This window comes from Lonchura striata, chromosome 6, assembly GCF_046129695.1.
Source record: "Lonchura striata isolate bLonStr1 chromosome 6, bLonStr1.mat, whole genome shotgun sequence".
Classification (NCBI taxonomy): domain Eukaryota; kingdom Metazoa; phylum Chordata; class Aves; order Passeriformes; family Estrildidae; genus Lonchura; species Lonchura striata.
In genome coordinates this window covers 15,709,905-15,730,748 of record NC_134608.1, presented here as the reverse complement: position 1 = coordinate 15,730,748, position 20,844 = coordinate 15,709,905, and the positions used below count along the sequence as shown (strand labels likewise).

At 43.7% G+C, this 20,844-nt stretch overlaps 3 protein-coding genes across 6 annotated transcripts; 2 read left to right on the top strand and 1 right to left on the bottom strand.

Annotated features, from left to right (window-relative positions):
* Window positions 1-1,662: 1,662 nt before the first annotated feature.
* Window positions 1,663-5,700, top strand: LYSET (lysosomal enzyme trafficking factor). 3 transcript variants are annotated; one of them, XM_031504921.2, is made up of 3 exons: window positions 1,677-1,749; window positions 2,122-2,190; window positions 3,588-5,700. In XM_031504921.2, the coding sequence occupies exon 3, from the start codon at window positions 3,604-3,606 to the stop codon at window positions 3,997-3,999; it is 396 nt and encodes a 131-aa protein (XP_031360781.1). In that variant the 5' UTR covers window positions 1,677-1,749; window positions 2,122-2,190; window positions 3,588-3,603; the 3' UTR covers window positions 4,000-5,700. The 3 variants fall into 3 exon arrangements, with proteins under 3 accessions (XP_031360780.1, XP_031360781.1, XP_021396993.1); XM_021541318.2 differs by having other exon boundaries at window positions 1,716-1,749; window positions 2,070-2,190; XM_031504920.2 differs by lacking the exon at window positions 2,122-2,190 and having other exon boundaries at window positions 1,663-1,749.
* A 2,250-nt stretch (window positions 5,701-7,950) lies between these two features.
* On the bottom strand, window positions 7,951-10,313 carry LOC144246471 (uncharacterized). 2 transcript variants are annotated; one of them, XM_077783981.1, is made up of 3 exons: window positions 10,060-10,313; window positions 9,782-9,962; window positions 7,951-8,655 (listed from the first exon to the last, which is right to left on the bottom strand). In XM_077783981.1, the coding sequence occupies exons 1-2, from the start codon at window positions 10,301-10,303 to the stop codon at window positions 9,829-9,831; spliced, it is 378 nt and encodes a 125-aa protein (XP_077640107.1). In that variant the 5' UTR covers window positions 10,304-10,313; the 3' UTR covers window positions 7,951-8,655; window positions 9,782-9,828. The 2 variants fall into 2 exon arrangements, with proteins under 2 accessions (XP_077640107.1, XP_077640106.1); XM_077783980.1 differs by having other exon boundaries at window positions 8,020-9,962.
* A 91-nt stretch (window positions 10,314-10,404) lies between these two features.
* On the top strand, window positions 10,405-20,459 carry UBR7 (ubiquitin protein ligase E3 component n-recognin 7). The gene is made up of 11 exons (XM_021541317.3): window positions 10,405-10,634; window positions 10,735-10,868; window positions 11,012-11,072; window positions 12,175-12,270; window positions 13,348-13,401; window positions 14,217-14,322; window positions 15,358-15,542; window positions 16,061-16,192; window positions 16,586-16,748; window positions 17,601-17,662; window positions 18,454-20,459. The coding sequence occupies exons 1-11, from the start codon at window positions 10,470-10,472 to the stop codon at window positions 18,544-18,546; spliced, it is 1,251 nt and encodes a 416-aa protein (XP_021396992.3). The 5' UTR covers window positions 10,405-10,469; the 3' UTR covers window positions 18,547-20,459.
* Window positions 20,460-20,844: the final 385 nt, after the last annotated feature.

The following is a 20,844-nucleotide window of genomic DNA, read 5'->3' as shown; positions in this document are numbered from 1 at the left end:
CATTTGCACAGTCACATACTAATTCATACTGGAAACATTATCTTTGACATCTAGGTTGGTATTTTAAAATAAACTGGTTCATCATTACCTCTAACCTCAATATAAGAAAATGCAATATAGACATGCTTGAGTGGAAGGTCTGTCAGCCACACAGGAGCTTTATTCACTTTTAGATCAACAGGGACCTCACCACCTGAAAGAAATGAAAGAATGGCATTTAGTTGAGAGAAGTGTCCCAGGGATAATTAGCTATTCATATCTACATCTGTTATCAGAACTACACTAATGGTTTATTTAAACTTCAGGAAAGATAATGAAATTTTCATTCAACTGAAGTGTAAAATCTCTGACCTGGGAGTCAGGGTGGCTCTGTGGTTCTGGGCGCCATCTTGTGTCACTTTTGGGCCTTCAATGAGCATTAAGGTAATAATAATAATAATAATAATAAAACAACAACAAAACCCTACACACAAACAAACAAAACAAAAATCTCCAACCAACCAACAACACCACCAAAACAAAACAAAAAACAAAACCCAAAACGGTACGACTTAATTTAAAGTTGCTCCATGACAGAGGATTTGTATTTCTGACTCTTTTGGGCTCTCAAGTGTCCCTTTTCTCTACTGCTATCTGCAGCTCTGTGCATTTTTTCATCAGCTGTCAACTACAATCCAAAACATTAGCTTCTGACGCTTTTCATTGAAACACCAAACATAGGATAAGTCACCACACATGTGATTTAGCAGCTCTTATATACTGTGTCACATGCACCTACTACATCCCCAAGAAAATTGGCAGAAGATCCTATGTATTTAGAGATAAACAAAGAAAGGACATTGCTTTAGCGTCTTTCATTTCTTATTGGGCATTCATTTTAAAATCCTTTTTTAGCCTCCCTCTTAATGACAGCTGCATGAGAGCGAATTGTGGCCACTGGTGCTTTCTGAATAAGAAAGGATAGTTTTCTCATGACTTGAGGATACAATTTAGTAACTGGTGTCACTTCATATGTGACATGATGCAGTTTGGCAAAGACCTCACGTCACAGTTCATTAATTCAGGCAAACATGTTCGGCACAAACTCTCCCAAAATCATCACCACCATTGAATAGCATGCACCTGACCGTATCATTTTGCTGTCAATTTAAACCATCTTTTAGCATCATTAAAAGCTTTTCCCCAGTAGATCATAGAAACCTATGGACCTTAAAGATCACCTGATCCTAACCCCCGTTGTCATGGGATAATAAGCATATAATATCTCCTGATAATTTAATTTAATAGAAATAATCCACTACGTCATGTTTATGCATAAGCATACACTGGGGTTGGACTACACGTTTGCCATTTGCCGGCCTGTTTCAGTCTCCATTGTAACTTCCTTGGTAATCTTTGTTGTCACTTCCACCGTGCCAGCACACCACGCCGCGGGTCTGTCCCCCGCGGAGGAGCCGAACGCCCCCTGAGGGCGGCGCCGCCATTTTGGGCGCGGCCACACCGGCCGCAGAGGGGCGCGCGCCCGAGCCAAGATGGCCGCCGGCCAAGGCGCCCGCCCCGGATGCGGCCGCGCGCCCCGGCAGCCGTCGGCCCGTGCCGGAAGTGGCGGTGCCGGCGGGCGGCCATGGCGGCGGGCGGGCAGCGGGGCGGGCCCGCGGGACTCGCCGCCTCCCGGCGCCGCGGCGCGGGCTGAGGGGAGCGGGCCGCCCGCCGCCGCCCTCCCGCTCCCTCCTTCTCCGCCGGAGGAAGGTAAGTAGCTGCCGGCGCCGAGAAGGACCCGTGGTGGCGAAGCGCGTCTCGCCCGGAGTGCGGGTCCGGCGGGCAGTGAGCGCGGCGGGTCGCCGGACGAGAGCCCCGGTGGGATGAAGGGCTCCGGGAGCCATCGCGGGTGTGCCCAAAAGCTGCCACTGGACTTGGGTCTGAGAACGGAGAATAACAATGAGAAGACCCTGTTACCTCCGCCCCTTTCGATATAACCGGGAGCTAAGGCTCCTCTTCTGGCTGCTGCTCAAGGGCAGGGTCAAAGCGCGCTGATGTTTACCTTCTTAAATCTGTTGCTGTTTTGATAGTGTTTGTGTTTTCGGTACCTACATACCTTGTGACGGTTTATTTTCCTCGAAGGCGACAACTCGTGAGCCAGCTCGGATATACCGAACTGCTAGGAAAAACAGCCAGCGGCTTATTTAGCGGGTAAACGAAGACTTGGGGTTCAAGTTCTCACCCTGTAGATTAACAGTTATTTTCAATATTTTTTCAGTTGTCTCATTAAATGTATTGACTCGGGTAATAAGGGGAAACGTGCAATTGAGTTATATAGGAGGATCAGCTGAACGAGAAGTTGGCATTACTTAAGTCTGCAATAGCTCTCTCAAGTATTTACTGTTCTTTCCGGGTATTTACTGTTCCTTCTCTGGTATTTATGTTCCTGTATGTGTGATTCTTTTGGCCACCATGAATGCAGGAGTCTTAGGGCCAGAACAATTTCTCTAGGGCTGCCTTGATCAGATTCTGGCATGTCAGAATTGAGGGTATCTTTCTTATGTAAAACGAGGAAGTAGGATTGCCAACGAAACTGGCAGATTAGTCTGGCTCAGAAAGGATGTTTTAGAATGGTGTAATGATTTTCTGTCATTTATGGTAAATTTTCTAATGCTTCCATGAATTGTTACTGTTTCCTATGCATAATTCATTTTTAATAAGCATTTCTGCCTGATATTTTAAAGTCCTGATATGTTTTCTTAAAACAGCACTACATAGGTGGATTTCACCCCTTTGTAGGAAAAGGTATGAAAGGTAAAAGCCTAGAGGTCTGAAAAAGCATTTTTTTTGAGAACCCTAATCAGGTGCAGTGAAGCAGTGTTTCTCCCTCCCCTGTGCAAGGGCTGTTTGGAGGGGAAGAGGTGATGATTTCATTTGTGTGGAGGTACTTCAGCTGAAGTGTTTATGACTGGTTTGAAGAGTGTTTCCAGTCACCTAGACCCACGCAGCCAGCTGGAGATTTGAAGCAGCTCAAATTGAGTCCAATAGTGTCTGTGGGGCTCCAATAATTTGTGCACGTACATACCTTCAGTACAGACTAACCCTTGAACCTCATGTTCAAATTGGAAACACCCCTTTCTGTGGTTCATAAATGGGCACTCAGCTACAGCTTAATACAAGTGGATGTTGCACCATGTTTGTCTTGCAGGCATCAAAGAACTTTCCAAACTTTACATATTTATAGAAAATCTTATATTATCTCTATGTCTAGAGACATTGAGGGCAGATGGGGTAAGTAAGTTACCCAGTTGATGACTTTTGTTTTATTCCCCGAGTACCTGACTTAAGGCAGGCATATCCTGATAGCCAGCAGGCCCTAAGCTATCCAGAGCCATCAGTGGAGCTTCTTATGTTGTTGCCATTAACCTGTTGCTGGCAGAGTAATGCTTTTCTATGATGTAGAGAAAACTTCAGGTCTTCAGAAACTGATGTACGTGTTTTAACTAATGTGTAATGAAAAGTTATAGAAAGTTAACTTATGAAAACCAAGGTTCATCTATTCCCTCTTTCCAAGCTGTACTGAATGTTTGTGTCACCTTTTGTTTCAGGTGCAGAGCATGGAGAATGATGAACTTCCGCCAGAGGATGGGCTGGATTGGTGTCGGGCTGTACTTGTTAGCAAGTGCTGCAGCTTTTTATTACGTCTTTGAAATCAATGAGACTTACAACAAACTAGCACTGGAGCACATTCAGCAACACCCCAAGGAACCACAGGAAGGAAGCACATGGACACACTCCTTAAAAGTACGACTGCTATCCTTGCCGTTTTGGCTGTGGACGATAATATTTTTAATACCATACTTACAGATGTTCTTGTTCCTCTATTCCTGTACAAGAGCTGACCCCAAAACTGTTGGGTATTGCATCATTCCTATCTGCTTGGCTGTTATTTGCAATCGTCACCAAACATTTGTGAAGGCCTCTAATCAGATCAGTAGATTACAACTAATTGATACTTAGCTCAACTTCTAGTTTCTGTTGCTGATTTGAAGCAATTGCATATCATTGATCTAATCACAAGACTGAAGTTCTGAGTGAAGGCCGGAAAGAGCCTTTTCTGTCAAACTGATAAGCAATGAAGAGAGAGACTGTTTTCTATTTAAAACAAACGAGTAACTACAAAGGTTTTTAATTATGGATCTATCGAGTGGCCAGAGTGGAAGAGACCTGTGTGACATGTGATGGAAGTATTCATCATTTTGCCTTAAAGATGCAAAATTGCAACTCTCCATCTGAAAGGTGCTGTGGGGAAACAAGTTTCTGGTCCACAACTTCACTCCTCTGTGCAAAAAAGTGATTTCCTATGTTTTCCCTTGGAGTGAAATCAATGAAAAGATACTTCTTTTGTGGTAAATGTAAAAGGAAAAAAGAGATTAAGAATGTGATTATAAAAGCTGCACTTACACAATTCTTTGCTTTTTCTTTTTTTTTTTTTTATTATCTACATCAGTGCTGTTTTTAATGAATTTTTTAAAAACGAGTTTCAATACAAAAACAGGAAGCAAAGAATAAAGTTTGTGCAAACCATTAAAGGGAAAAAGTACATTTTTTTTCTGTGGTAGCCTACTTGTTTTCAGTCACAACAGTCCCACACTGTAGTAGGCAGGCAGTGAGGAGTGGCACAGGTCTGGAGCTTGATGTTTTAAACTGTTCGTATGACATCAAAAGTAGCCTGTGCTGGCATTGGCCTGTAGTCTGCACAAAAATTTTTGTGTTTCCTTCTCCTATCATCTTGCTTGATAAAATTATAAGTTACTGAAATTTATGACCATTCTAATTTCACTCCAGACGTCATGCAAAACCGTGTTCCAAGAGAACGGCTATAGTAGAAAAAGCTTTGAATTTGGGAAAGTTAACTGGTTGGGGGATGCAACTAACAGGTTGTAAGACAGATAATCATGTTTCTTCCAGAAATTCAAAGTAAGGTACCTTCTTATCATTCTTGTAATGAATGCAAATTTCTTCAGTCATACTGAAATTCCATGGAGATTTCTTTGCCATAGTTTCAACCTCTATTTTTCAGTGCTATTTTGGAATAGCATATTTTGAATAAGACTGAATCTATCCTTTCTCTCTGTCCATTTTTGTTTCTTCTGAGAACTAAATTTTTGTCCCAGCCATGATGGAAATAACAAATATGGAAACAGTGCAAAATACACTTCTCAAAAGAATTATGAGCTGATCTCCTTGACTGTAACTTCAACTGTATGTGATTGTCCATACCTAATCATCACAAATGCTAATCATTTTCTGACTGCATTAAGGGAATCCTGGAGAGTGCTGTCTTTCTCTTGCTTTGGAAAGAGAACACTATTTTCACTGTTGCTGTGTTTAAGCCTGGAAGTTCCAACACCTGAAACTTTCTGTTTGCACTTGGAGATACTTTGAGACACTGGTTCAATTGTCAGCATTGGTGCTAGGACCTGAAAACAATGTAGCCTTTGTAAGAAGGGTTTGAGTTCTAAGTGCAATATGAAAAGGAGGAAGCTGCCATCTTAGTGTGCTGGAGTAAGAGTAAATTATAAACTCTGATGAGTAGTTAGTGTCTTGGGGAGTCAGAGCTTTTTAAGTTGTGTTGTTTCTCAACTTTGAAAATCACCATGCTATTTATCTATAAAATAAAAACTTTTCAATGTTTATAAACACAAGTCTATTAATGCAGATACTTACCAATAGCTTCTCATTTCTGTTACTTGTTTTTGGTTTAGTGGGGTTTTGTGTGTTTGGTGCCAGACAGCATTGCTGCCTGTCAAGTTTCTGTAGCCTGTGCTCATGTCCTTCCCTCGGTGTGTGGTGTTCAGTTCATCTTTTGTTGTCCTCTTATGCTCTGTGCCCTAATTTCTTGTTTGTAGCCTGAAATTTTGGGGCTCGCTGGATGAAACCGAATCCCCTTCTTTACTTTTGTGTAAGAGAGGTACCTCTGGCTGGACTGTTTTAAACTTGATGCTGTAGTTTTAAACTGAACAGTTATGCAAACTAAACATTGTATACAGATTGAATTATTTAAAGAGCCAAGCGCATAAGAGGAAGCATAAAAATAGAAAATGATAGTAAGAACTACCTAATTTTCTGTCATGCATGCATGTGACCCTTAGCAAACTCACTGGCAGGCCTGGTGGGATGACTCAAGCTGTCTGGATGTGGAGCATGTGTTGGGCAGGGACCTGCAGAATGGAGACTCGTGTTCATAGACTTTTCCATCAGAAGCCTAGCTTTGGATTCCATTTGGATTCCAGCTGTTGACAGGCATGTGCTTTGCAACTAACTACACAAGAACACACAGTCTAATTCAAGGAAATGCTATGTGTGTGGGGATTTGAGCTTGAAGTGGAAAGCAGCAATGGAGAATTATTAGCATAGTGTATACAAATATTAGACAATGGGAGTAGGAGAAGAGCTAAGTTAACTCTGCTGGTGCTTCCAGCATTTTTGACACCAGGGGAACATCAACAGGTGAAATTTTACCGACAGGGTAAATAAAGGAAAGACTATAAAAATTAATGATAAATTGATTTTTACTGTAGTATTAAATACAAGTAGTGAAATACCTTTCAGCTTGATTATTCTGAAAATTTATAGGTATTACCAAGACTGATTATCTGAGTCACCAAAGACCTGCTTGTAACAAAATGACATCATCTACAAACTTTTGGGATAATCAAGCTTGAAGTTTTGCAACATTCTGAGCTTTAATGTTCTGCCAACAAAGTGAGTAGCTGTAATGCAAAGGTGATTAATGATCATCTGTATGCCATTTACCCTGGATTTCTTTTTATTCATTTGTGTCACAAGATAAAGCACTGTCAGACTGCTTGAACATCACTGAGCGGTCTCAGTGTTAGTTTCTTTAGCTGCTTGACCTTTGCCTGACAGTCCCTTCCCATATCAGGAATGTGTCTGCCACGTATTTTTAAGTGCTACTGAGCTTGTTCTTCGCTTCCTGCCATGGGGGAGCAGGTCCAATGAAGAGCATAACATGAGGCTGCAGCCCTTCAAACTTGGACAAAAGTAAGTTACAATAAAATTGTTCCTTATGACATGTTTTTTCCAGCAGCAAAGTAGGACTGCAAATTTGATTCCTTTTTAAAATAAAAATTTGAGGGTTGACTTACCCCTGGAACAAAATGTTCCAGTTGTTGCAATGTATTACATATTAACTCTCCTTATTTTCTCTTGTCTGGTCCATTGTTTTCTTAAAAGGATACTCTCTAGTTTCTCTTACTAGTTTTTAAAAATCCTACTTTTTATGTCACAGTCTTTGATGAGAATCACTTTTAAGAAATGAACTAATACACAAAAGCAGTTTAATAGTTTCATCATGTAGTTAAATTTTAAGAACAGATTTATCTTAGCTCTCCTTAAAGATACCCTTATGGTGCAAGTTTCTTCTGGGAAGAAAGAACATGCTACAGCCATAAGAAGGTACTTCTGCTCAGCTTGGTCCTCAGGGCCCACCTAGTCCCCACAAGTCAGGCCCCATGATGTCCCAGCTGCCAGACTACTGGGTATTTTAACAGAGCTCTGATACTCATAATAGCTTGTGGATAAGTAACCTTTTAAGATGGAACAAGTGGGAATTAAATGGGCTGACATGGGTGAATGTCATTCAAATCCTTTAATGAAAATGGTGACTGTGGATCCCTCTCCTGGGAGATAGGAAAGGTACTGCACTTTTAGACAATGCCCCAGTTACTGGGCATAATGGGATTACCTCCTCTCCCTCACAGAACTATCTGAGTACCTTGCATACTTGAGACTTAAAGATTTTTTTTTTTTTTAACACAGAACCATGCAACCTGTTAAATTCCTTCATGAATTAAGCCCCAAATTTTGTGAACCAGCAGTTCAGTATTTCAAAACAGTAACAGTAGAGTACATCATATAATCCCAAGCTTTGTGAAGGAGACATGCTTTGACGTTTTTGTTGTAATGTTTTGTAACTAGTAACAGTAGTTGGTTGTCATGTAATACTACCAAGAATTTAGTATCACATCAGCTCTTTTAATTCCATACAAACATAACAGCATTCCCCCCTTTATTTTAGTGAGGAAATCCATTGAGCCCTCTTGGGCCAGTAAAACCAAGTTGTTTGTAAGACATACAGACTGGACCGAACAGTGCAGATGTGGTGTACTGAGCTTATTCTGCATCCCCTTGAAGGTTGGTTAGGTACAAAAGCACTACATCTCTCTGAGGTGAAGAATACAGCATCTTTTTTTCCATTGAGACTTGCTTCCTCTGCCTGAAATTCAGGGCCACAGTTGACTTAGGGGCTCCCCAGATGGGATTCAGAAGACAGCTGTAGGGGATTGGGAGGGTAGGGAACCACATCACACTAAAGCTTCCTGTGCCTGGTGACCTTGCAGTAGTTCTCAGAAAAATGAAATCTGTTGAGTTAGGGCATTTTTGCCACAAGCAAACCTACAACTTTGACTTGCATAAAGTCCCCTGAAGCTCCAGTGCTCTTTGTCATTTGAAAGTTTCAGTAGCTACAATTTTTGGTAGCTACAAGGACTAGCAAGGATTCTTGAAAGGCAGAAATTTGAGTGTTAGTTTTTGATTCAATGCTCATTGGTATTATCTGGAGCTCAGGTGCAGCATGTTCCTGTGTCCAGGCTGACAGAAAAAAAAGAAGCATGTCATTACTGGAATGTTACCTGCACTTACTCCTGTGCTAAGTTAGGGTCTGTTGCTTTAGACCAAACATTTTCAGTCCATGGCATGCCAGTGGACTGTTTACACTGCTTATAGGTAAGGGCCACAAATTCTTGCCTAATGTTAAATGTTACTTTTCAGCCATTACACAGTTTATAACCACTTCTGGAAGGTTTATCTGGAGGAAAAGGGAAAATAGGTGTACAACCCGAGTTAGTCTTTTCAGTTATGCCTCTATTCCATCTGCCAACAGAGTATCTTAGACTATCTGAGTACATAAATGCCAAAGGACACATTTACTGGACATCATTTCTGGCTCCTCCCTGCATTTCAAACGCATGCAGACAATTTTGTCCTCATAAAAGTTAATTTATTTCCATACTTCGTCTTATATATGTAAGTCTCAAGAGTTGCTCAGTTTCCATAATTATATCAACAAACTGTGCCAGGAGAACATAAGAAAATAAAAATAACCCCTCAAAATGCTTTTTAACTGTCTGAATGTATACTGTGAAACCTGCTAGAGAACATTCTTAGGCTTTAGGCTCTATGGGGTGACCACCAAGAGTGTTTTATACCTGTTCACAGAAACTTCTTGATTGACAAGTGACTAAACCTTGTAGATTATAGACAAAAATAATCTTCCACTGTAGAACTGTACAGGAATGGGCACAGTCCTATACATGCTTGTAATTTTGATACTTATAGTGGTCTTATATTGCCTTTTCTCCATACAAACACAAGCTGTTTACTACATTTAAAGATCATATTTGACAAAATAACTCCAGGTTTTATTGCTTTATTTTAAAAGCGGTGTCACATGAAGAAATACTGTGACTTGGAATAAGTTATAAAAAACATAGCAATCCGAAGATTTGTGAGAAAAGTTTATACTTAGCGACTAGTTTACCAAAAGACTGGTGTCAGTGTAACACCGGCACCCCGTAAGCAACACGCTGCTCACACCCAGGCACATCCTTTTGGAAAGGCTTCCGTATTAAAACAGCGTTGGGATGGACATTTCGCATTTAAACGGGAGCAGCAGCGCCGCAGGAGCCGGTCCGTGCAGCGGGCCCCGGACACTTACGGTCGGTACAGCCTGTCTGGGCGCAGGCTCGGCCTCCAGCGCCGGCCTCACGGCTGCTGCACCTTCGTCCGCTTCACGGGAGGGTCATCGCCGCTCGCCGCCGCGTCCCCGTTGTTTTCGTCTTCGCCCGTATCCTCCTCGTCGTCATAGTAGTAGTCGTCGTCGTCGTCGCCGCCACCACCTGCCAAGGTTCGGGCAGGCGCGGTGAGCGATGCGGGCCGCGGGCGGCGCCCCGGGTTCGGCGGAGGCCCCTCGGCGCGCCCGCCGCCGGCACTCACCGCGCCGCGCCGCGCCCGCCGCCGCCCGCTCCTCCTGCACCAGCGGCGCCAGCAGCTCCGCCACGCGCCCCTGCAGCTCGCGCAGCGCCCCCCGCAGCTCGCGCAGCTGGGCGGCCTCGCTCTCCTCCGTCGCTGGGTACGGCACCCGCACCGTCCGCGTCCGCCCGTCGCGGTCCCGCAGCTCCGCCACCAGCTCCCGGCGCTGGCGCGGGCCCGGCTCCGCCTCGGCCGCCGGCTCCGCCATCGCCGCCCGCCGCTCGCGGGCCCGCCCCGCCCCCCCGCGCGGGGACGCGCCGCCCACGGTCACGTGGGGCGCGCCCGATTCCGCTTCCGCTGTGGCGCCCCCTGGCGCCTCCTCGGGCCCGCGTTTCCCGCCTCGCTTCGCGCTCCTCGGCCTCCGCGTCCTGGCGATGGAGGCGGCGGCTTCGGAGGGCGCCGAGCCGGGCAGCGGCGGGAGCGGCGCGGAGGAACCCGTGGTGTCCCTGGCGGAGGTGCTGGCGGAGAACGAGGAGCTGGAGAAGGAAGCGCGGGCCGTGCTGGGGGGCAGCGACCACGAACGCTGCAGTTACTCTCAGGTGGGGGCGGGGCCGGGAGCCGCGGGGCCGGGGGCGGGGCCGGGGCCGGGGGCGGGGCAGCCCCGGCCCGGCCCGGCGCCCCTCACGGAGTCTCCCTCAGGGCGCGGTGAAGCGGCAGGCGCTGTACGCCTGCAGCACCTGCACACCGCCCGGCGCCGAGCCCGCGGGGATCTGCCTGGCCTGCAGCTACGAGTGCCACGGCACCCACCGCCTCTTCGAGCTCTACACCAAGAGGTACGCGCGGAGGGGCGGGAGCGGCCGTGTAGGACTTCACGGCTCCCGTGGCTCCTGATTAACTGCTGGGAATTGTTAAGAATACGAAACCCAGCGTGTTCTCAGTTCATATAAACCCCGAAACGCTTCGTTTTTCTTTCCAGGAATTTCCGCTGTGACTGTGGAAATAGCAAGTTTAAAAATCTGCAGTGCAAGTTACTCCCGGTAAGTTTCAGACAGATTTCAGGCATTCCGAGGCAAAATAAGAGTCTTGGGAGGTTGGTGCCTCGCCTCAGCCAGTGCTGACTCATGCAACACGTCCAGTCTTCCCAGGAAGTTAAAAAAGGTGGGAATATTACAGTAAGGTATAAAACTGTTGAGGGACCAAAAGGGAATGCTCGGAGAAGAAGGAACATTTGGTCCTTGTCATCCAGGAGTGCAGCAGTTCTGCATCGATGGTCAGCACATTTCCAGAAGCAGTTGTGGTGTTTCTGCACTAATACATCTCACTAGCTTTAAGCTGTTTCAGAATAACCTTTTAGCATGTAATTTTGCAGTTGCACTAAGAAACTTTAAGGCTGTGCTGCTGTCAGAGGCACTGTTCCCTTTCCTTCTTTGTGATGGCATCAGTGCCCTTACATTTTGTCACCAGAACTTAGTGACCGGATGGTATTTTACTGTATTAAACTACCTATACTTTTCTACTTGGGCATTTTGAACTTTTCAAGTAACTGGCAGTCTCAATCTTCTGGGAAGCAGCAACAGAATGCTGCTTGGCTTGCTTGCACTGGTGCTCCCAGGATAATAGCAGTCCAAACATTGAAACAGACAGTGGTTTTGTGTATGCCTATTTTGTTCCGGGAGAATTGAAATGGATCCAGAGCTAGTCAACAAAGTCACGATGCAGTAATCCTTACAGAGACACCTGTGACAATTTTATGTTACCATTTCTCATGTGAGGCGATGAAATGGATCACGTGGTTGTTCCTTCTGCTTCAGTTCAGTGAAAATTCAATTTGTACAGGTTAAGTAAGCTTCAGCATCTGTCCATTAATCTGTCTGACACCACGGTTGCCATTTGTTATAAAGGTGAGCAGACTGCTTTTCCTTTTTAGGTATGAATTGTGGCATTCCTCACATGCCCTATCTGCTGTTCAGTGTAAAGCAGAGGTGTTTGGAGAATATTTTTCTTTTTGTATATTCAGGCTGATGGAAATAATGATGGTTTTAGGAGTTAAGGGGGAACAGAAGAATCCGTCTTTTGTTGTTTATTGTCTTTTGTTTTTTACTGTGTTGTCTTTTGAGACTTTTCCCCCTTTTCTCCTAGGAAAAGAGCAAGGTGAATTCAGGAAATAAATATAATGACAACTTCTATGGATTGTACTGTACATGTAAAAGACCTTACCCTGATCCTGAAGATGAGGTGAGAAATACAAAATCCAGTACTAGTCATATAGAGATACTGTGAAAAGGCTGGTCACTGAGCTGCTTTTCAAGGAAGATCCCACTTCAAGAAATTTTATGTTCCATATTTGTTTTCATGTGTTGTATGAAGTAATCACTTGATATTTTTTTTTAATGGTGAAGTATGTTTATGCCTTAGAGACAGGAGGACAAAATGGTGCTGCAGTTCCCTGAAGTTGCAGAGTTCTCTAGGGGACAGGGTTATCATAACCTTGAGAAATGTGGCCCAGTGCAGAAAAAACACATTGCATGTGTAAGGAAAGACCAGAATATGCTTCCCTGTGCCTGCAGCAATGCTCTGGCAAGGCTTCTGGGACGGGGAAGAGTCTGCCCTGTCCTGTAGCACTAGCTACAGTCCTAGATGGTAGCCAGAACGCTTTTTTGTCTCTCTGAAACACACAAACACACACACACACACTGGATTTGCACATGTGTGCTGTTGTTTGCAGTCACAGCAATCAGGTGTTTTAAAGAACAGGGAAAGCACAAGTCTTTCAAGTACAAAAAAGAAAGTATTTTATAAGCTCTCCTCTCTCAAGTTCAGAGACAGCTAAAAACATTTCTGAAGAAATCATTAATAGTTGTTTCATAACAAAGCACTTCATACTGTCCTGTGTGGTGACCAGTTAAGTTTGGTTCTGGCATCTTTCACTGACCTGATGACAGTGTGAATATCAGTATCTTTCTTCTGCTGAGCTGTCTGTTCATGCATTTCTGCTTATAGGAAGAAGAATACCAATACTGTTTTAACTTACATCAGCTTTCTGTGAGAAAGTCTTGCCCTGCTGGGAAGACTGGCTTTGTAGTAATGAATGGGATTTCCACAGCCTCAGTCACATGAGAGATGACATGTGCTGTTGAACCTGAGGGAAGCAAACTAACTACTAAAGCCCTAACTACTTATCAATGGCAGCTCCTGTGAGGGGTGAAGAGGGAAATGCAATTCACTGAGCAGGATTTGCACGATACTGCAGTTTGAGACTGGTGAGAGATTCTGGAGGTGCTATTAATGCTAATAATATGATTGTTCATCTAGATTCCAGATGAGATGATCCAATGCATAGTTTGTGAAGACTGGTTCCATGGCAGGGTAAGGAAATTATAAATAGCAGAACTGCTATTTGCACAGGATCAAGTTGGTGTTGGTTAGGTTTGTGTGGTAATTCTTACTTAGGAAGTTTGCTGTAGTTTTGAAAACTGTAGGGTTATTACAGGAGTTCCAAGGCTGTTTGCAGCTTATGCAGAGGAGCTTTGAAAGTGACTGCTGTCCACTCTAGTTAAAAAATACTGGGAAGAGTCCTAGCTTTTTGAAGGTTACCACTGCAGAATAAAGTAATAACTTTATAACTGTCTGTTTAATTAGAAAACTCTAATCAGTATAGTTCGTGAGAAAAAGATTCTTACTGAGGCACATCATTATCAACTACCTGAATAGTTCTTCCTTCAAAAGAATGCATTTTACCTCTTAATTCCTTTAAGTAGCAAGGAACAGACTGTGCTGTTCATTGTTGCTTTCAAACTTTGGGGAAGTCTTTTGAAAGTAGCCAAGCACTGTAGTGGGTGCCCTACTTAATGGGTAAACATTAAGGATTCAGCCTCTTGTGCCTTGAAGGGCACAAATGAAATTCCATGCTTGAAGTTGCAGGATCAAAGAGTAAAAAAAATATACAATTGGTTTCAATTATGGGTTCTTGTAGATAAGCTTCTTTTGTGTTCAGTGTATGAATGAAGAGTGTTGTGCTGCATACTCTGAGCTTTGCAGGAATGCTTTTTCAGAAGAAAGCCACTAAGTGCTTTTAATTGCCCAAATAGTTCTCATCATTTTATGGACAGCTTTGGGACTGAATTCTTCTCAAGTTCAGTATAGAGATTCTTCTCTGCTTTGTGCTTGCTTCCTTCTGACAGCATCTTGGTGCAGTTCCCCCTGAAAGTGGAGACTTCCATGAAATGGTGTGCCAGGCCTGCATGAAACATTGCTGTTTCCTATGGGCTTATGCATCGCAATTAGCAGGTAAAGAAAGTTAGGGGATCTGAGCCAGTATTTTGTGAGCATGTATTTCTCATACATGGCTGGTTAATGACATAATACTGGTTTTAAGTGGTTGGAAAAATGATACTCCTTAATTGTTTTGGACAATCACCTTCAGGAGTAGAACATGTGGGGTGGCGGTAACTTGTGTAAAAAAAAAAAAGCAGTTTCCATTCTTAAATCTTGATTCAGTGCTGCTTGCTTTTATTTACTTTATCAAAGATGTCTAGCACAAAATGGATGAAGATTTAATACTTGAGTCAAGGAACTTAATTTCTAAGCTAGATCAAAGAACTGAAGAGCCATCGTAAGGAAAGCAGTGAAACAAACAGTTCTTACAGACACTCTGAGCAGCAAAGAGTGAATGATAGAGTGACCTGAAATGAATATGTTTAACATTAATCTGGGTGGGGCTGGGGCTGTGCTCAGGACATGCGGTCACACCAGCTCTGTGGACATAAAAGAATAGATGACTTGATTTCTGTAGAAAGAACCAGTTTGTCATAGTCTCCTAAAAATACTGCTCGTATCAGCTGCTGATAGATTTCTTGTGTGCACAAAATTTCAATGGTATTTTCAAGGATGGCCACCTGGAGTTCTTTTCTTTCTAATGTAATTAGTACAGAACAGGGTGTTTGTCTTTGGTTTTCCTCCTTCTAACCAACTTTGTCACAGGGCACATTCTTGAATTGGCATCAAAACAAACAAATAATAAACAAGAGATTAGCATAGTTAATCTGTGGTGGTGTTTTTGAGGTGTGTTTGGAGAAAATTAGAAACTCCAACACAGTCAGCAAAAAAGCACATGACAGTTACTGAAACTGGGATAGCTAGCAAGGGGTGTCAAGGACAAGTATCTTAGTAAAGGACTCTGAAATCGTGATATCCTCTTCCCTCTCCTAGGGCTTAGACTTTGGGAAGCAGAGTGTTTTAGAATAGGAGGAGCAGAGAGAATGACTGTAGTGACCTGGACCTTTTCTGGCACAGTATTTTTACTTGTGGGTATGTATCTTCCAGTTCCTCCTTTGACCAAAGCGAACTCCCTTGAAGATGAAGGGGTTGTCCTGAAGGTAGAGGAAAGTGAAGAGCAGAAGAAAGAAATAAAAAACGAAAGTGGAGTGGAACATCATGACACAAAGGAGGAAAAGCAATTGGAGCAATTCAATGAACCATCCACTAGCTCTGGGTCTGCCTGTCCTGAGGTAAAATGTACCTTCTGTTCTGACCTGCACATCTTCATGCTGCTGATAGTTGAAGTGAAGCCCTCCTCACTCTGTACAGGCTCAGAGTGTGTTCAGTCTCTTCCCATGTTCCTATTCAGTCACTGACCTTTCAGACCTGCAGTCTTTGTGGAGCACAGTGTGAGCTGTGGAACAGGGCTGTCAGGAGGTGTAATCTGTTTGCAGATGGGCTGCATCTGTCCCTTCCTCTCAGCCACCTGGCCACTGAGGTGACTTCTGTTTGTTCCAATACGTGCTGTACCTGCACTTGCATGGTGGTCCAGCTTACACTTACTGCAGTAAATTTCTACAGAAATTTCCTGTGGAAATTGCTGAAACCACATCAGAATTCTCATGTGGATGGTAATATAGATTGTTTATAAAAATTAATGTGTTTGAGGCAAAAGAAAATTCTTGCCTAAGGAGAAGGACATGCCAAAAAGAACAGGGTCTCTTTGAAGTGACATTATAGATTGCTGAACACTCTCATTTTAATTCAGGTAGTTGCTAAGAGCGAGGAGCGAGTCTGCAAGCTGAAAGAGCTCCAAAGCAAGCCATTTGTAAAAAAAGATACTGCCACCTTTTGGCCGTCGAACTGGAGGAGCAAATTATGCACTTGTGAAGATTGTTTGGTATGTATGTTCTCTTCATTACCATCACAGATGTGGGACAGGCAGGGAGGAGCTCCCAGACAGTCATTGAGGAGAAGCTTTAGGTAAAATCTTAAATTTTCTTATTCTTGTAAATATTTTTAATGCTGAAACCTCCCTTCATTTCCACATAAAGATTCACACTGAATCCTGTGGAATTAATATAACAGGAAAGGGCTTCTAAATGTTGTATTTTCTTTGCTGCTTTAATCCAGTATTGCTTGGAAGTTATGAGGAAATTCTGAAACACTGGATACAGATTCACATTGTTTTTATTATTGTTATTTGTGATACTGAACACAACAAGGATTGGGGGAGAGCACCTCCATCTGAGAAGTTTTGTCACATAAAAGGAAATTTTACTTTATTTTCCAGAAAATGTATTCAGAGCTCGAAGTCCAGTTTCTGACAGACGAATGTGACACTGTCTTGGCTTATGAAAATAAGGGTACCAGTGACCAAGAGACAGAGAGGAGAGATCCTTTAATGGACACCCTTAACAGTATGAACAGAGTCCAGCAAGTGGAACTCATCTGTGGTAAATACAACTTCATTTTTAGAGTATCCCTCAACACACTTTTAACTGAACAGTTTGTCACAAGAGATTGATATCAGGCCTTGCAGTGTAGTGTTAAACTATTTTTGAAGTAACATGCAGAACTGAATGACAGGTTGAATGACAGTTGTATGGCAGGTTGCACACCTCAGAGGATTGGTCCTCTCTGGCCCATCATTACAACTTTGATTTACAGTGAGACACTGGATGGTGTGTGAACTTTCACCCTGTTTAACATCTTAGATACTGTAATGATAGTGATTTATTATAACATGACTATTTAAACATGAATTTGAACTTCTGCTGTCTAGCTGATTTGTCTTTCCCTGTTCTGTTGTCTGGCACTCTCCTGTTGGCTGGGGAGTGGCAGCCAGGTGTCCCTGTAGCTCTGCTGCAGAGCACAGTGACAAGGCAGTGCTGAGGTGTTCATACCTGGAGCTGTGTTTCTCTCTTCCAGTCAGGGTTCTGCACTCTGGCAAGGACAGTGTCCCAGTCCCAAGTTACAGGCTGGGCCTTTCCATCACGACCCGCACGTGCTTTTGTGGGGGAAAGCTGGGAGCAGGGCCAGTCTTGTAATTACTAATTCACTCACTGATCTCTATACCTTTCTCTGAAATCAACCCAAACAGACACACTACATAGGTTAGTCTCATAAATTATTAGGATTCTCATTTTTACATTATTGTTATTTAGAATCTAATTAAAACCTAGATTTGTCTGAAGTAAACCTAACAAATGACATGAGGAAGTAGAACAAGTTGTGTTATTGAGTCAATGTTAAACTAAAACTGGGTATTTTACTGTTTTTTTCTTTGCCTTTGCTTTGCCATCCAGAATACAATGATTTCAAGACAGAACTGACTGACTATCTCAGGAGGTTTGCAGATGAGGGAACGGTAAGGTGGAACTTCTAGAATTTGTTTGCCAGGAAATATGTTTTAAAGAACTGCTGAGGGCTGGGTGGTGAATACCATGATGTTCTGTTGTAATGTTTTTTCTTGTCTCTTGGAGTTGCTGGTACTGCAGTAGAAATCAGAAATCCCTTATTTCATTTGAGTTTAACAATTCCTTTATGATGTTGTTGAGAGATAATGGGAACTTTACAGAAATCTGTCTGCAAGGTACCGAGAGCAGTTCTTAGATTAAAATGAAACTACTGTTGCTCTAGGTAAGATATTAGGAAGAAAAGCTCTTAACTTTTCTGTTTTTTCTTAGATTGAATCTAAGCCCTTAGAAGAATAAGGACAGACTATGATTGTCAGTCTTGTCAGTTGTTTTCCTGCAGGAATTTGCATGCCATTATTAAGTAATACTTGCATTTTGTTGGCTGACTTGCTGTATTGCCTTTCTTAGTTACCTTGGAATGACCCTGAAGCGAGCTAATGAAAATCTTGCTTTGTGTTAAATTTTCTGATGATAAAAGCAAGAGGTCAAAGTCATTAAAATACCATTGGGAGCTTTGGTCCATGTCTTTGTTCTGCCTTTGGGGAGCTCATTTCCCTGTTTGTATTTTCTGCAATAGAATTGGGGCATTAATCCTCTCCTTTGGGTGCAACAGGAAAGCCATACCAGAGAAATTTCAGGGTATTTGCTTTTCTGTGCTTTGTGTATTATGTGTGGAGATAAAATAGGATCCTTTAATTAAGCTCTTGGCACCACAACTTGGGTTTCATACTGCTTCTCCTAGGTGGTTAGAAGAGAAGACATTCAGCACTTCTTTGAAGAATTTCAGTCTCGGAAAAGGCGACGGACTAACAGGATGCAGTACTACTGTAGTTAGACTGAGAGGGTTTGGGTCTGAAAGGACAAGTGGCAAAACAATGTTCACTGGCAAACAGAAAAGGCATCTTCAGTTTTTGGCTTCTCATCAAAATCCAGCTATCCAAGAAACATCATCATTTTGTCTTACACGTCCTTCATTTGTAGCAACTAAAACATGTTCTTAACAAATCCTTACATTGCATTTAGAGGGATTTCAGTACCGATCGATTTGGCATTCCCGGGAGAGCCGGCCTTGTCTCCAGGGGAGGAGGGCGGGTACCGGAGCAGCGTGTCCTGCCGGCGCCTGGAGCCGTGGCTGTGCTGAACCCGCCCGGGCTCCGCCCTGCCCTCCGCTCGGTGTCCGGGACCGCGCTCCTGGCTTTCCTGCTGAATGGCTCCGTCTCCTCCCCGGGGGCTGTAGCCGTTCCGGTGAGGGCCCCAGCGCCAAGGATCTGCCTGTTCCTGCCCTGTCGCGGCTCGCAGGGGCCGGGCGGGCCGGGCCGAACCGGCGCTGCTGCCTGCCCGCTCCCGCTGGGGAAACGCTCCCCGGGCTGCTCACAAATGGGAGAGCAGAGCTCAGGCTTAATGCAACAGAGTGTTCTATCTGCTTTTATACGTTAAAAAAACTTATTTCTAATATTGCACAGGGATGGTTTCTGTGGTAAAAAAAAATTCAGATTTTCTTAATTCACTCATTAGAACATAAATAAGAGCTAGGAGGAGGTACAAAATTACAAACTAAGCATGGGGGGGTTTGTTATATGCTTTGATTTTTAAAACTAGCCTTCAGCAAATTCTTCTACTTCATAAATGTTGCTGAAAACACTGCAGCATCATGGTATTTTGCTACAGTATAGAATGCTCTTTTTATAACCACTGTAATAATTATGGGACAGGAGATGTTTCACTGACTTTACACTTAGCTGCCATTAAAAATTAAGATTTTGTAAGTTTGGACCCTAATGTACTTAAGACACCAAAACATACATTAAAATTCTAGTTTTTGAGGATATCTAAATCATGGGGTACTATTCTGCTTCCATGTTAATGGTTTTTGAAAAGCAAAGGTAGACTTTTATCCTTCTCACTATTATCTGTTTCTGACCATTTTATTTACAAACAGTAGTTTAGCATAGATGCTCAGCTGAGCAGTTTCATAGAACATAGACTATGTTGAGTTGGAAGGGACCCGTCAGGATCATCACATCTAACTCCCTGCCCTGCATAGAACAGCCCCAAGGGTCACACCCTGTGCCTGAGAGCGCTGTCCAAACTCTTCTTGAACTCTGTCAGGCTGGTGCTGTGACCGCTGCCCTGGGGAGCCTGTTCTGTGCCCAGCCACCCTCCAGGTGAAAAACCTTTCTCTGACACCCAACCTAAACTGCCCCTGACACAACTTCAGGCCATTCCCTCAGTCCTGTCACTGGGCACCTCATGGAGGAGATCAGTGTCTGCCCCTCCTCTTCCCCTCACAAGGAAGTTGTAACTGCAGTGGGGTCTCCCCTCAGTCTCCCCCAGGCTGACCAGACCAAGTGACCTCAGCCACTCCTCACACGGCTTCCCCTCAGGGCCCTTCAAGGTCCTCCTGGCCCTCCTCTGGACACTCTCTAACAGCTTTGTAATTATTTTATGTCCTGGTGCCCAGAACTGCCCCCAGCACTGGAGGTGAGGCTGCCTGAGCGCAGAGCAGAGCAGAAAATCCCCTCCCTTGCCTGGCTGGTGATGCTGGAGCTGATGCACCCCAGGACATGGGTGGCTCTCCTGGCTGCCAGGGCACTGCTGGCTCATGCTCAATGTGTCATCAACCCCCAGGGCCCTTTCCTATTTGCTTTTAAATTTAACTCTGGATATTGTACATGCTCTTTTTTTGGTAGCAACTGTTACAGAAGCTGTAACTGCACATCTAACTACAATATAAAAAGATTAAAAGAATTGTTCACTGTGTGCTGTCTTGTTTTCTCACAGTGCTGCTGTAGTGTTGTTTCCTCAGTCCAAGCAGACACAGCCCAGTGATGACCCATTACCCAAGCCACCAAGATGTATAGTGGGGGCTGGTCAAACCCAGGATTTCTACACTTTGTTTCTACCTGACCCAGGTGTGAAACAAGGGATAGCAGCATGCTGGCAGGTACAGTCTGGAGCAGGACAGGGTCATGTTTCCTCTGTATTGCAGTTTCTGTAATTCACTGAAGGAGTAGGGGAGAGGGTACCCAAAGGCAATCGTGTCTTCCACAGGAAATAAAAAAGCAGTGAAAGGCCCAGAAATGCTTTATGGCCCAGAAGCAGCTTTGCTGTGCTTGAGAAAATACAGCAGTGA